Source organism: Falco biarmicus, chromosome 2 (genome assembly GCF_023638135.1).
Source record: "Falco biarmicus isolate bFalBia1 chromosome 2, bFalBia1.pri, whole genome shotgun sequence".
Lineage (NCBI taxonomy): Eukaryota > Metazoa > Chordata > Aves > Falconiformes > Falconidae > Falco > Falco biarmicus.
The window spans coordinates 85,676,036-85,690,321 of NC_079289.1; the positions used below are offsets into that span (position 1 = coordinate 85,676,036).

Here is a 14,286-nt window from a genome sequence, read left to right on the forward strand (position 1 = left end):
GACCCAGCACGTCTCCTTGTTCAACCTCTTACAGTTGCCCTCAGCCCATTGGTCCGTCCTGTCCACATCCCTCTGTAGAGTCTTCCTACTCTCAAGCAGATGGACACTGCCCCCAACTTGGTGTTGTCTGCAAACTTACCAAGGGTGAACTCAATCCCCCCATCCAGATAGTCAGTAAAGGTATTAAACAGGACTGGCCCCAATACTGAGCCCTAGGAAACACCACATGTGACCTGCCACCAGCTTGATGTAACTCCATTTACTGCTATTCTCTGGGCTTGGCCATCCAGCCAGCTTTTAACCCAGTGCAGAGTACACCCATCCAAGCCATAAGCAGCCACTTTCTCCAGGAGCATGCTGTGGGAGATACTGCCAAAGGCTTTACTAAGGTCCAGGTAGAAAATATCCACAACCTTTCCCTCATCCACTAGGTGGGTCACTTTGTCATAGAAGGAGATGAGGTTTGTCAAGTAGGACCTGCCTTTCCTAAAACCCTGCTGGATGAGCCTGTTCCCCTGGCTGTCCTTGCATGTGCCACATGATGGCACTCAGGATGACCTGCTCCATAGCCTTCCCCAGCACCGAGGTCAGGCTGACAGGCCTGTAGTTCCCCAGATCCTCCTTCAAGCCCTTCTTGTAGATGGGCATCACATTGGCTAACCTCCAGTCAACTGGGACCTCCCCAGTTAGCCAGGACTGTTGGTAAATGATGGTGAGTGTCTTGGTGAGCTTTTCTGCCAGCTCCCTCAGTACCCTTGGGTGGATCCCATAGACTTGTGCACAACTCAATGGAGCATCATGTCACTGACTGTTTCCTCCTGGACTGTGTGGACTTTATTCTGCTCCTTGTCCCCGTCTTCCAGGTCAGGGGGGTGAGTACCCAGAGGGAACAACTGCTCTTACTATTAAAGACTAATGCAAAAAGGGCATTTAGCAGCTCAGCCTTTGTGGCAATGCTCCCCATCGCATCCAATAAAGGACGGAGACTATCCTTCGCCTTCCTTTCGTTTATAACACACTTGTATAAACATGTTTTGTTATCTTTTACAGCAGCAGCCAGCCTGAGTTGTAGCTGGGCTTTCACCTCATTAATCTTCTCCCTGCATAACCTTGCAACATCCTTGTAGTCCTCCAGAGCTGCCTGCCTCTTCCAGAGGCGGCAAACTCTCCTTTTTTCTCCGAGTTCCAGCCAAAGCTCTCTGTTCAGCCAGGCCAGTTTTCTCCCGCAATGGCTTGTCTTTTGGCACATGGCGACAGCCTGCTCCTGCTACCTTCCTGAGGAATGTCCAGCCTTCCTGGACACCTTGTTCCTTCAAAGCTATCTCCCAAGGGACTCTGTCAACTAGACTCTTAAACAGGCTGAAGTTGGCCCTCCAGAAGTCCAAGGTTCTGCTGACCCCCCCTCCTTACTTCTCTGAGATTCAAAAACTCTTATCACCTCATGATTGCTATGCCAAAGACATCCTCCAGCCTTCACAGCACCCACCACTCCTTCCCTCTTTGTAAACAGCAGGTCCAGCGGCGCATCTCCCCTGGCTGTCTCACTGATTAGCTGTGTCAGGAGGTTATCTTCCACACACTCCTGGAACTCGTGGACTGTTTCCCCTCTGCTGTGCTGCATTTCCAGCAGACATCTGGTAGGCTTAATTCCCCCATGAGGTCAAGGGCTAGCGATCTTGAGACTTCTCCCAGCTGCTTGTAGAATGTTTCATCTGCCTCTTCCTCCTAGTTGGATGGTCTGTAACACACTCCCACCAGAATATCGGCTCTTTTGGCCTTCCCCCTGGTTCTTATCCATAAACACTCAACCCTACTGTTCGCCACCATGCAGCTCTAGGCAGTCGAAAAACTCCCTGTACACAGAGCTACCCCGCCACCTGTCTTTCCACCTATCCCTTCTGAAGTTTGTAGCTATCCATTGCAGCACTCCAGTCATGTGAGTTATCCCATGCTTCCACGGTGGTGACTATATCATGGTCTTCCTGCAGCAGAATGGCTTTCATCTCCTCCTGGTTGTTGCCCCTTCTCCAGGCATTGACATAAATGCATTTCAGTTGTGCTATCGGTCTTGCCTCCAACCCTGGCATGCCACCCCCAGGCTCATCTCTCAACAAGCTTGGTTTTATTCCCTTCCCCCTTTGAATCAAGTTTAAAGCTCTGTTGGTGATCCCTGCTAACTCCTAACCTAGGATACTGTTTCCCCTTTGATACAAGTGAATCCCATCTGCTGCCAGCAGGCCTGCTGCCATGTAAACTCACTGATGATCAAACCCCCTGAAATTTAGCCATTGACACCGTGACTGGAGCCAGGTATTGATGTGTGTGGTCTTCTGATTACATGGCCCATCTTTCCCTGCAACTGGCAGGATACAGGAAAGCACTACTTGTTCTCCTGATCCCTCAACCAGTAACCCCAAGGCTCTGAGGTCTCTCTCGGTCGCCCTTATATTTCCTCTCATTTAAACTTCATCATTGCCCACTTGGAAGGCCAGTAATGGGCAGTGATCTGAGCAAGAAACCAGACAAGGGAATTTTCTAGCAACGTCCCTTACCCAGGCCCCAGGGAGGCAGCAGGCTTCCCTATGGGTTGGGTCTGGTCAGTATATTGGGCCCTCCATTCCTCTCAAAGTGGAGTTGCCGATGACAACCACCTTTCTTTTCTTCCTAGCAGAACTGGTCTTGATGTGTGGGGCTGATCAACTCTCCCCAGGCAACTCCTCCAGCCTGGATGGACTTTCATCCACATCATCATTTTCCTGGCTTTTAGGTTCCAGAGCTGCATACATATTGTATAGGGGTGCATGGGAAAGTGAAGTAGGCTGGGGGATGATTCGCCTGCTGCCCCAAGCAGAGACCTGTTTCCATTCCTCCCTGTCATTTAGGTACTGTCCATCTGCTTCTGGAAAGTAGGCAGGGGAGCCTCTGTTTCTTGTCATGTGTCCATCCAGTGCATTTGTCTCAGTGATGGTAGAGAGTGTCTCCACCAGTCTCTCTCCCTCTCACACTCCCTGACAACTCCTTAAGCTTTCTTCTTCTTCTTTCAGCTCTGCCACCAGGCTGAGCAGACCATCCACCTGGTTGCACCTCACACCACTGTTATCTCTGCTGCCCTCCTGCAGCAGGACAGGCTCAGACATCCCCTGCAGCCTGTCACCTGGACAGCTGCATGTTAACATAGGAGGTCCATCCAGGTTGCCACATGCCTTCTGGTGCTGGCTTTTGGCCAAGTGGAAACCATGGCTAGATTTCTTCTGGGGGAATGCTTGAGGAAATTCTGGGAAATTAATGCTTAAGATGTGAAAATCAGTGGAGTAAACCAGTAGAGGCATTAAAAAATAAACCCAGGTGAAAACTGGACCTATGGATGACTACTGGATCTCTAAAGAGTCTAATTCATATTTTCATGTATAGATCTTGGGAGTTTCAAGATCCCTTGGCAGTTTACTGCAGTAGAGATGTGAAGACTGATGATTTCTCCTTTTCTGTTAGCATCCATGAGTTCAAGCTGTAAGGCAGCTTGCTGAGTCCAGAGGTCGTACACAGGTGTCTCCAGGCTCCCAGCTGCAGGGCCCTTCCCTTGGCACAGTCAGTAAAGCTCTTGGAGTTTCAAAGGATTCCCTGTTCCGTGGGAAGCTACTGCCATATAACCAGAGCCTGCTGGGATCCAAAGAAGATGAGAAATATATGATTTTTCAGTACTGCCAAAACCAAACTCATTTTCTTTGAGGTTTTTTTTTTTTTGTTTGGTTTGGTTTTGGTTTGGTTTTTGGTTTTTTTTGTTTGTTTGGGGTTTTTTGTTTGTTTTTTTTTTTTTTATCCTTGTTTGTGGACAAATATTTTTCTAGAAAATATTTTTCCCCATGAGATTTACCATTAAATGTATGACAAAGTACAAAAAAGCTTTAAAGATATGTTGTTTGAAATGTTGATATAGTTGTTAATATTAGTGCCTTTTTAAGGTTATTAATGTCACACAGCTGTTAGCTTTTTGATTTATGTCGCCACCTGAGGCATTCTGTGATGTCTAGAGTTGCTCCACCTGTCATGTTATATTGCTTTGTGAAGTGCAATGTGTCCATTCCCCTATGTCAGCTCTGCCAGCAGTTTTTACAGTGACAGCAGAATGGAAGTATAGGAGTTTGTACGAAATAGCCTTACCCATTTTAGGTTCTTTATGATGCTCTCGTAAGGATTTTTCTTCTAAGTTTGTTGGTTTGGGGTTCATTTTTCGGTGGTGTCCCCCCTCCCATTCCCCACCCCACCCCCCCCACGCCCCCGTCATATAAATTACTGTTCTTCCAGCTGTTACTTCTTTTAACAGATCCTAAAAGGAGATCTAGAAATGAAAAAGCAAATGATGGGTAAGCTGAAGTCACTCAGCCAAGACCTCCTGATAGCTGTGAAAAATAAAGCAGTGGCTCAAAAGCTGGAAAGCCGTCTTGAAAATTTTGCCCAGCGCTGGGATAGCCTTGTGCAGAAGGTGGAGAGCAATTCTAAACAGGTTTGTTAAAACCATAATTTTGTCAGTTGGTGACAGTCAAATTCTTTCCCAGTTAAATGCTTGAAGTAGTTTTGGTGCTGTTTGGTTGTTTTTTGTTTTTTTTTTGTTTTATTGTTTTATTTTTTTCCCCTGCATGATTGCTTGAGATATATTTAATTTTTAGGACAGCATAATGCAACTGTAATATAACTTTCCAGATTTTGATTTATCTCCTTGGGTTTAGCTCTCTCTTTATAGTGTTGATTACTTTCTTGGGTTGTTAACTATGTTTTCAGGGATGATACAATCCATACTAAAAATACTCTTCCCAGTTAATTTATTTTTAACCTATATTATTAAGTCACTTCAAATGCACTGTTTTTATGGCTGTCTGTGGAATAGCACTTAGCCTGAAATTAGTGTGAGAACTGTTTACTAAAGAAAAAAATATTTTTATAACTTTTAAACAGTGAAAGTTTATGATAGATTAATGTTTTACCTCTGATTATGTTATGCTAATGTACAGGTTAAAAAGAAAGGCCATAAAAAGAGACTTTTCTTGGGGAAAAAAAAGAAATCAATCCATACTATAGCCAAAATCCCAGTGAAAAAAAAAGGATATAATCTATTGCTATTTTTCTTAGCTCCTTCACGTTAACTGTAATACATTAAAAAAAGAATTTTAGGTTTTAAAGTTTCACGTTTTTTAAACCAGATAACAAAAATCAGTCCTCTGGTGTAGTATTCAAACCCATATACATTTATTTTTCCTAGCCATTTTTCAGCATCTCTTACTGGATTAAAACCCAAATCAGGTCACATTTTTTCACTCCATTATGTCATGGGTATTGAGGAGGTTTTGTGCTATTATTGTATGACTGGTAAAATGGACATGAAGACTTTTTACTGATAACACAAGGCAGAATTTTACTGCATGCACCTGTCCTGTTCATAGGAGGGCCTCTCACAGTTCTGGTCAGTTCGATTCAATTCCCTTGACCATGCTGCACTTTTCTTTTTTTTTTTTTTTTTTTGCTATATACTAATGCTTCTACGAACTTATGTCTGGGTAAATAAATGAAAACTGCTATGCTTCCTGTAATGATCTGAATACCTCTCAATAACCATGCTTCCAATCATACCTTAACCTTTTGGTTTGCTTTGAGATACTGTGTCTTGTGTATCTGAAGTTGGAAAAATCAGTTTGGGAGAACAAAAGAGAAGAAAATGGTGAAAGGGTACAAATTCACTTAGTAACAGGAGGCAAAACCAGTTTGTGCTACATGGCATTTATAACACTTGAAAATTTGGTTTAACTCTTGTTTATTTGCTTTAGGAGACCTGTTGTTTCAATGCAGAGGAAAATTCAGAGGTGCAGTTTGAATGTGGGATGGCCTCATGGGGTCACATGTTTTGAAGTTGTCAAGTCATTTCAAGAGATATTTAGGTTGTTGATTGGTCCTAAAAGCAGATACTAGTTTTAGATTACAGAAGAGAAAGTCTCCTTGTGAAGTGAGCAGTCCTGAGGCTGTACAACCATACATCATAGAGCAGCACTGGTGGGATAGCTCTGGATTCCCAAAACAGTGTAACTGTCTTATAACAGCATGCATCAGTTGATAAGTTTTCCTCCAAGAGGAAGCTACTTTGCTTGCCACAGAGTTGGTATGCTGTAGTGGGCTTACTGCTTCACGTCCTGGAGACATTTCACGTTCAGTGCTAAATGAAGGACTAATTCCTAAGGCACTGTTACACGGTTTAGATATGTCCTCTCTGAAATATTGATACTATTTGCCATGTGTTTCTGTCTAGGCAGGGCAGATAATGTTAGTAGGGTTTATACATTTATTCATTACAGCGCTCATTTACACATTTAGACTGCAAGAATAAAATGCCTCTAAAAGATGTAATTATTCTCTCTAATCATGGACTGGGGAGGAGGGGAATTGGACGAAGGGGAAAAATACAACAATTTTCACTAAAATCTATCTGAAAATGTACACTTTATTCATCAAACAGATACTGTCTTCAAAGTAAACTTTATTCCATTCATTAATAATTCTCAAAGTACCTTCATAATTACATATTTGTAGGTAGTTATTTCCCCTCCTTCTCTTACTAAAGTGTCACTAAATAAATAACTTGTTAGCAAAATACGAAATTAAATGGAAGAGACACCCTCATCCTCAGTTCAAAGCTGATTCTCCAACTAGGCATAGGAAGCAGTTATACTTCCCAAAGGAAAAGTCCAGAAAGTAGAATGTGAGCCTTCCCACATTTAGCTGAATTCATTGCTGCAATTCATTGCTGGTGAATTTAAAGCATCTAATCAGAACTCATGGCTGAAACTTCTGCAACAAAGGAGTGGACAACAAGGGTGAGAGAGAGAGATACCTCTAAAAAGCAGTTTGTCCTCATCATGAAAATGTCAACTTTCCTTCATTGACCACACAGTGGAATCAAGGACAAGGACAACTTGCTTAGACTAGATGCATAGCTTTTAGAAACTCTAAACTCAACTTTGGTGATTTCATTATGCTTCACTAAGTTTACTGAAAACCTTCCCAAACTAAAGAAAACACCATTCTTCATCTGAACTTCCCCACTCACATACATACACTTCATCAAAGAACAGATGACAGCTCCAAAAGTGAGTGTTAAGGAAAATTATGAGTTTATCATGACGGAGGGCACTTCCAAAGGCAGTAATAAATGATGGCATTAAAAGTAGGCTGCTGCATAAAAGAGAAATAAGATGACATAAAACTACTGAAGTGCTATACACACACTGTACATACCTTTGCCTGTAGAGGATGAAAAGGAAGATTTAAATTTGTCCACTCTGAAAGAGATGAGTTTTAACATGTTTCTAAGATGAGCTTGCTGATGTGAAACTGCACTTTAAAGGCTTGCCTAGCATTGTATTTTGAAAGCCTTTTAATGTACAGCCTTGTGAGTCACCTTAGCACTTTCCATATGATTTTCTAGTGGGTTAAAGGCCTAGTCTGCATTGCCCCTTCTCAGATTCACATTTGCTTGTCACGAACTGAGAAGGATGGGGAAACTATACTGTCATTATTTGGATCCTCTTTGAATAATACATGAAACAAGGCAGTGATTAGATTTAAGAGGTGGGTTCCTTGTTGTTTGGGGTTTTTTTTGGCCGTGGAAAGCTAACAAAAGCTACTTACTGTTTTGTACTTCCTTTTATTTTTAAGGATCGTCCTTTACCCACTAAAGTGTGTGCACGCTTTTAAATGTGAACCGACTTCATCTTGTGGAGTTACATTGCAGTGTAATCTTCAGTACTTTTACCCAGTCTCTAATTAGAATGATTATGAACTTAAAATTCACATCTCAATTCTCCTTTTGAAGTATATAGCATTTAACCTCCACTCCTATTGATTAAGCATTAAAAATACATCTTTACTGTTTTGACATGTAAATCATTACCCCCTACAGCATCGTGACTTGACTACTCTGAGCATATGGTAATTACATGGCCTACTTTTGAGGCACTGCTCCCAATCACCAGCTGAAACTGTTACCCCTGTGTAATTGGTAGTATGCTGCAGATGATTCCCACAGAGCCCTAGCTGTGGTTTATTGTTTTACATTTCTTCACTGTAAACTGTACCCTGGTATTGACTGGCAAATGGAAACATGACAGGATATGACCTCAGGTGTCAGAAACATCATCCTATCATTGTTTTTTTGGATAAAACCAAGTGTAGTAAGAATTTTGTGAGAAAAGGAGAGGGAGACTGTACCCGAAAGTGCATACAAGGAGGAAGCAATTATTTGGAGTGTTCTTACCTACAGAATCAATTCAGTGAAAGATGACATCAGGTGTTATTCTCAAATTTTATAGAACCCTAGACATAAGAAGCTATAATTTGCTTTTCCTTTCTGCCTCTGCAATTAATTAAAAAAATCTACATTTTTATTAAAACTATATGGAAATGTTTACTTAATATTGACATGATTTCTGTAGATGAAAATATCAAAGGCAATATATCTTGTTGAGGGAACTAGAACAAAAGTAGTAATACATAATATTGTAGTGATTAATAAGTCAGCTGGGTGGTTTGGTTTTTTGTGTTTGTTTTTTTTTTCTAAAGGATTTATGTAGTTCATACATTAGCTAATTCCCTGCAGTTCACAAGCAGCTTACTCCAACTGACATAATTAATCCAGAGGGAAAAAAAAATCTTCTGAATCATAATTTTGTAGTCTTCTGAGTAGTCTATATTCTGCTCCAAAGCCTTAGCAGCTGGTTATTTCTAGAGGGTGAAGCACAGCATTGAGCTGACAGCTCTAAGTAAGAAAGACTGCCAAAATTACATTGGTGACAGACTTCCCTAATCATCACTTCCATTGGCAGACTGGACAAAGAATGGGAAGATGATTTTGTTTAAAAGACTGTGTGGAAGATTTGGCAATGTTGGCAGGAAGCCATGGGATTTTTTTTCAGGTTTTTGTTAGGTTTACTGATGTTGCCTGCTGAGAATCTGGTTGCTAACAGTATCCACCTTTCCTTGTCACTCTATTTTTTGCCATGTAAGAAAACATGGGAAAGATGTTAATTACCTGGTATGCCTCTTCTTTATTGTTTCTAGAAAACTGATGTCTCAGTAACTAAAGTAACTAACTAAAGTTTTCTTACTGAGTTTCTGATGCAAGCACTAATAGATAATGTATATACACGTATATAGTATCATGGAATTTTTGATACTGGCTTTCATGTAATTGAATTGGAAAGTCTTCCTAATTTTTGCACATTGACAATAAGCACAGAAGCAGGGCTTTTCTGGTGCACAGCTTTTCCTGCTCCTGGTATAACTTCTTCCTTTTATTTTCCATTTCACTGCCCCTAAACTGTGAGGTGGTCATTGGAGCTATAACTAGAGCATTTTGACAAATGAGCCATCATCTGACAAGCAAAAAAGAAGTGACCCATTTCTCATGAGTTAAAGGACTTAAGAACAGCTGCCCACATTTAAGTGGATAGTTTGTAGTTGGTGTTGTACGGAAACAAATATGAACAACCAGTACATGTACAACCAGTATCTTTCAAAAAAAAATATGAGCAGAAAATATTTCTCATCGTTACCCTTTTTTGTGCAGCTGAATTGTATGAAGGGGTTTTTTTTTCATATTACCAAGCAAAGTTAAATGCATTAGATTGATAGTGTTTACAGTGTTACATATTATGTGTATTAGTATCTGGTATGACCTCTTAACACTATTTTTTTATTATGGAATAAAACGGATCTAAATTAATTTGCCTTCCAGTGCATGTTTTCTAATTTAAGATTTCCTGACAGAAAGCTAACTGCCCTTTTATGCAAGAAGGTTATGATGAATTATATTCTAGTTTGAAAATTGTTTTAAATGGTAAAAATGATAATTGGTAATTTAGTGCCATTACTGTGCCTTTATCAATTCTCAATAAATTTTCATAATGGAGGCAGAGTAACATATAGCAATAGTAACATTTTATATATTTGCTATCGTTAAATTCCCTCATAAAATTGACCATTCATTCCTTTCCTTCATTCAGCGTGACTTACAGGGAGCCATAAGTTAAATCTGTTTAGGATCCTTTCTGATTTTGATATTGACTTCTGCAGATACCTTATTCACACAGCATGAGTCAGATAATTTGGTTTGAGTTGTGGATAGTGTTATTTTTTTCTGAAGATCAGCCTATGATCAGGTGGGAGCAGTTTCTCATTTTCTATTGCTACACCAAACAGCCTTTACTGAAGTCTTTCAGACAAGTGACCTCTGTTTTTATACTTCTCACAGATTTCGCAGGCCGTCACTACCACTCAGACATCACTAACACAGACAACTGTAATGGAAACTGTAACTATGGTGACCACAAGAGAACAAATCCTGGTTAAGCATGCTAAAGAGGAACTCCCACCACCTCCACCACACAAAAAAAGGCAACTCCTTGTGGATTCGGAAATTAGGAAGAGGTGAGAATCATTAAGAGACAGAAAAAGAATACCCATAGGAGTGTGGATGACAATGCAAAAATATGCTGTTCACTTTTTTGAGGTTAAAATTGTATTTCCATTCTCTATTAAGGTACCCATTGATTGTTAACTCTTTTTACTCAGGATGAGATACGGGTTTCTTTGTGCTTCTAGTGCAACTGTTTTGCAATATAGAATGTTAACCGTTAAATCAATATCATTGTGATATAATTATAGTCAGTAGAAGTCATTATGTATGGCATTGTGGGGGTCCCACTTGACTATAGTCTTGAAACTTGAAGGACAAGAAGCATTCCATTAGTACTCAGCTTTTTTAATTCTTGAAAAAAAAATAATTAATAGTTAGAATAGTGCAGATATTTCCTGTTTTCTAAAGTTCAAGTTGTATTCTTTCTGACTTGTGGGTCAGCAGTAGACATAACAGTTCTGCAGAGGCAGAGTTAATATTTGGTGAAACATGCAGTATCATTTTCAGATTTTTTCCTTTGTAACTCAAGTACAAGTGACAAGGGATTTTAGACTAATACTGAACACTTGTTAAAGTGACAAGAAAAAATTCTGATTAGCTTAAGTAGAATTGACTCAAGCAGTAGCTTTCTAAATGAGATGCTAAGAAGCTAGACTTCAAATGCTCATTGTAATGTTTGTTTTGGAAATGTTTTTGATATTCTAGTAAACATATGAATTCCAAGGTAACAGATTTAAGGACTGAAAGGAATGCAAAACTGCATTCAGTCTCTCATTTCTATAGAAAATATCTTTGCTTAGTTTGATTATATATTTTTTTTCTTGTAAATAACCTTTAACTTATTAAAAAGAATGAAATATATCAAGAACAGGAGAAATGTGGGGTTTATTTTTAAAATGAAGGAGTATGCAACTGAAAAAACAGGTATTTAGAGGCACCTTTTTATATACGTAGGCACCTGAAGTGGGTTTATCTCACCTTTGAGCATTCTAGAAATAAGGTTTCTAGTTTAGTCTTATTGTTTAAGAATGCTGTGTATGTGACATAAGAAGAATGTTTTTTGTTAAATTGGGTAATTACTCCTCATATAGAAAGTGCTTAGACTAAAAAGTGACTTCGACAGCTAAATTTGAGTGAATTAAATCTAATCTCCTAAATCCTAATTTGGAATCAGGTGTTTTTTTCACATATCCTAGGTTACCATAAAATAATAAGATTTACATTTTGGTAATATATTCCCAAGCATTCAGTATAATGCAGAGTGATGACTATCAGCAGACTTCTTTTATTTTTTCCCCCAAAGAAATATTAGATAGCAATGATTTTACTTAACAGACGTTATAAGCGATAGTACTGTAGTTACAGTTTCACTATTAATATGCAAAGATCTGAAATAGGATCGAGCTCTTTTTGTTTTATATGCAAGAGTAAACCTGTATTAAGGCATGGTCCCTGCATTTAAAATATTGGAAATAATAGTTTTGAAATTGAAAAAATAAGAATGACACCCCCCCCTGAAATTTTAAACTGTTTCACTAATTGGTATTTTAAACATTTCACTTTTTTTTTTCCATACTGAATGTTTTAAGAATGTTCTTTCTTGACATAAATATAAGGAAGTGAAATGCAAGTCTACTGTTATAAAGGAAAGCATTATCTTAGTTAAAACCAGATTAAGTAGTGATTTTTTAAAGCTATATTTTATGATTCTTCAAGAAAGTTGTTGCTATAGCTGTGCATTACAATAAAATTGGAGACCAAATTGCAGCAGAAGTTCCTTTCTCAGCTACTAAGTATGTAATGTATGTAATGTTAGTCTTTCCTTCTTGCTCGTATTCTTTTGATTTGCTTTAATACTGAAAGTAAAACTGGCAGGGTATAGCAGACTACAGACTTTGAAGTCATCATGCAAGGAAACTACTGAAGGGCAGGAAATAGATGGATTATAGGAATTGTTTATGTTCAGAAATACCTAATTTTATACAAGCTGATAAGTATTTTAGCTGTTATCAGTCTAATGCATTGCAACTAGCAAGGTTATATATAAATTTAGTAGATAAAATGGGATATATTATCAAATTTGACACTATGCTTGCCAGCTATATTATTGGCAGATATGCTACCAAATTTACAGTGTTAATGTTTTTTACTGTTACATACTAGATTTCTAGGGGGTTTAATTTATGTTTTAGGCTATCTATAAAGATATTCATTCATCATATAAATTCTGCCTGACTTTTGGATAAGAGTCAAGAAATGAAGCTTAGATCAATCTGGTGTTCTCAGTTGTTGTCTAGGATTACTTTAGATGACCGAATAAGTTGTGGTTTCTTATATATACTTAAAATCAGAGTCCTTTTCATTGCTGCACAGGTTGATTATTATTTAAGAAAGAAAGCTTAATTCTAGTAGGAAGAAGGGAGTAATTTGTTTAATACACTTTAATATGATCTAACTGGCTGGAATATTGCTTTGTGTGCAGGAGTTACTATATTGGTTTGACAGTACACTCATACCATCATATGAGAACTAGTTCATTATGACTGTTCACTGAATACCTGTGAATGGACCTACAGTATAGTAACGTGCAAAGTGATGTTAGAAATGTCCACAGCAGTGCATCAGGATGAACGATGGCTATATTATCTGAAGGCAACTTTCTTCCATTTAGATAATTTTTTTTGCATTTCTAACTGAACAGCCAAAAAAGGCTTATTATGTCCCTTTCCTCTCTAGAAAGTCCAAGTGAGTGTTCCAGAGTGGGAGGACCAGTCAATAAATAGCTTCAGAGAAACACTTTGAGAGGAAACTTCTGGGAAGGAGTTTCAGCTTAGAATAATGGTTATTGTGCCTGCTTTTATTAAAACATAAAAATGCAGTTGTGGAAACTAATACATTTGACACTACGTTGTTGTCTTTCTTTGGCTCAATAAATTTCTACTGAACATAAGCATAACAATGGGAGAAGAAAACTCATCTTAAGATTTGGGTGCTCAGCTAAAATGTTGACTGGCATTGGTGACTAGACACCTTTTTCTTCAGTGTCTGGGAGAACCTCATGGTTATATATCCAGACAGTAAGTCAGTTAATTTCTGGATTTGTTGCTGACTGAAAGATCGTTCGGGTCTTTTTCTGTATATTTGGTTGTACCTACACCCAAGGACAAACAAATCCATAGTATTGCGTAGCTTTTGGGTTTCAAAATAAACTGAGAGAATTGGGGTTCTAACCTACCTCTCCTACATCATTCTATATTGTATGTGCATGTGTTTATATTCAAAATTTTCCCTGAGCACTTAATGAATAAGAGATGATGAATCTGTACTGATTAAGTTTTGTTTGATTAAAAAAGCCCAGCAATTATTGAAAGCTTGCTAGAAGCTTCTGAAGGTGCATAAACAGATTGTGTTGGCTGCTTTCTGCAGTCAGGGTACGAGACACTGCATGCGGTTCCCTGGTATTTTGGAAACTGGGGGGGGAAAGCACATTGGGGGTTGGGGCTTTTTGAGGTGGTGAAATGATGTTACCATTTTTTTCCAGCTTCTTTCACCTGTTCTCCAGCTGTAGTCAGTGTTCTTGCTGTAAAAGTATGTCTGCAATAAATACGTCAGGCTCCATTGTCACATGTTTGGAGACATTAGTGCTCCATATTTTTTTTTCTAGTTATTCAGATGTTTTAGAAAGCCTAGAGGATGTCTTAAAGATGCACTGTACCTGCAATATGAATTGCTAGGTCTTAGTTTCAAGGGGGAAGAGTAGTTTGGTTAGTCTGAATATTGCATTAGTGGACTGTATAAGATTATGGTCTTCAGCTACTTAGCTGAGGAGA

General features: G+C 38.9%; 1 protein-coding gene across 11 annotated transcripts in view; it reads left to right on the forward strand.

The window, feature by feature from the left end:
* Positions 1 to 14,286, forward strand: part of DMD (dystrophin) — a 1,162,034-nt gene that overhangs the window by 400,584 nt on the left and 747,164 nt on the right. For all 11 annotated transcript variants that reach the window (XM_056326975.1, XM_056326977.1, XM_056326978.1 and 8 more), the window contains 2 exons: positions 4,322 to 4,501; positions 10,292 to 10,467. In XM_056326975.1, the coding sequence (XP_056182950.1) occupies positions 4,322 to 4,501; positions 10,292 to 10,467 (356 nt within the window). The remainder of the gene's footprint in view (positions 1 to 4,321; positions 4,502 to 10,291; positions 10,468 to 14,286) is intronic.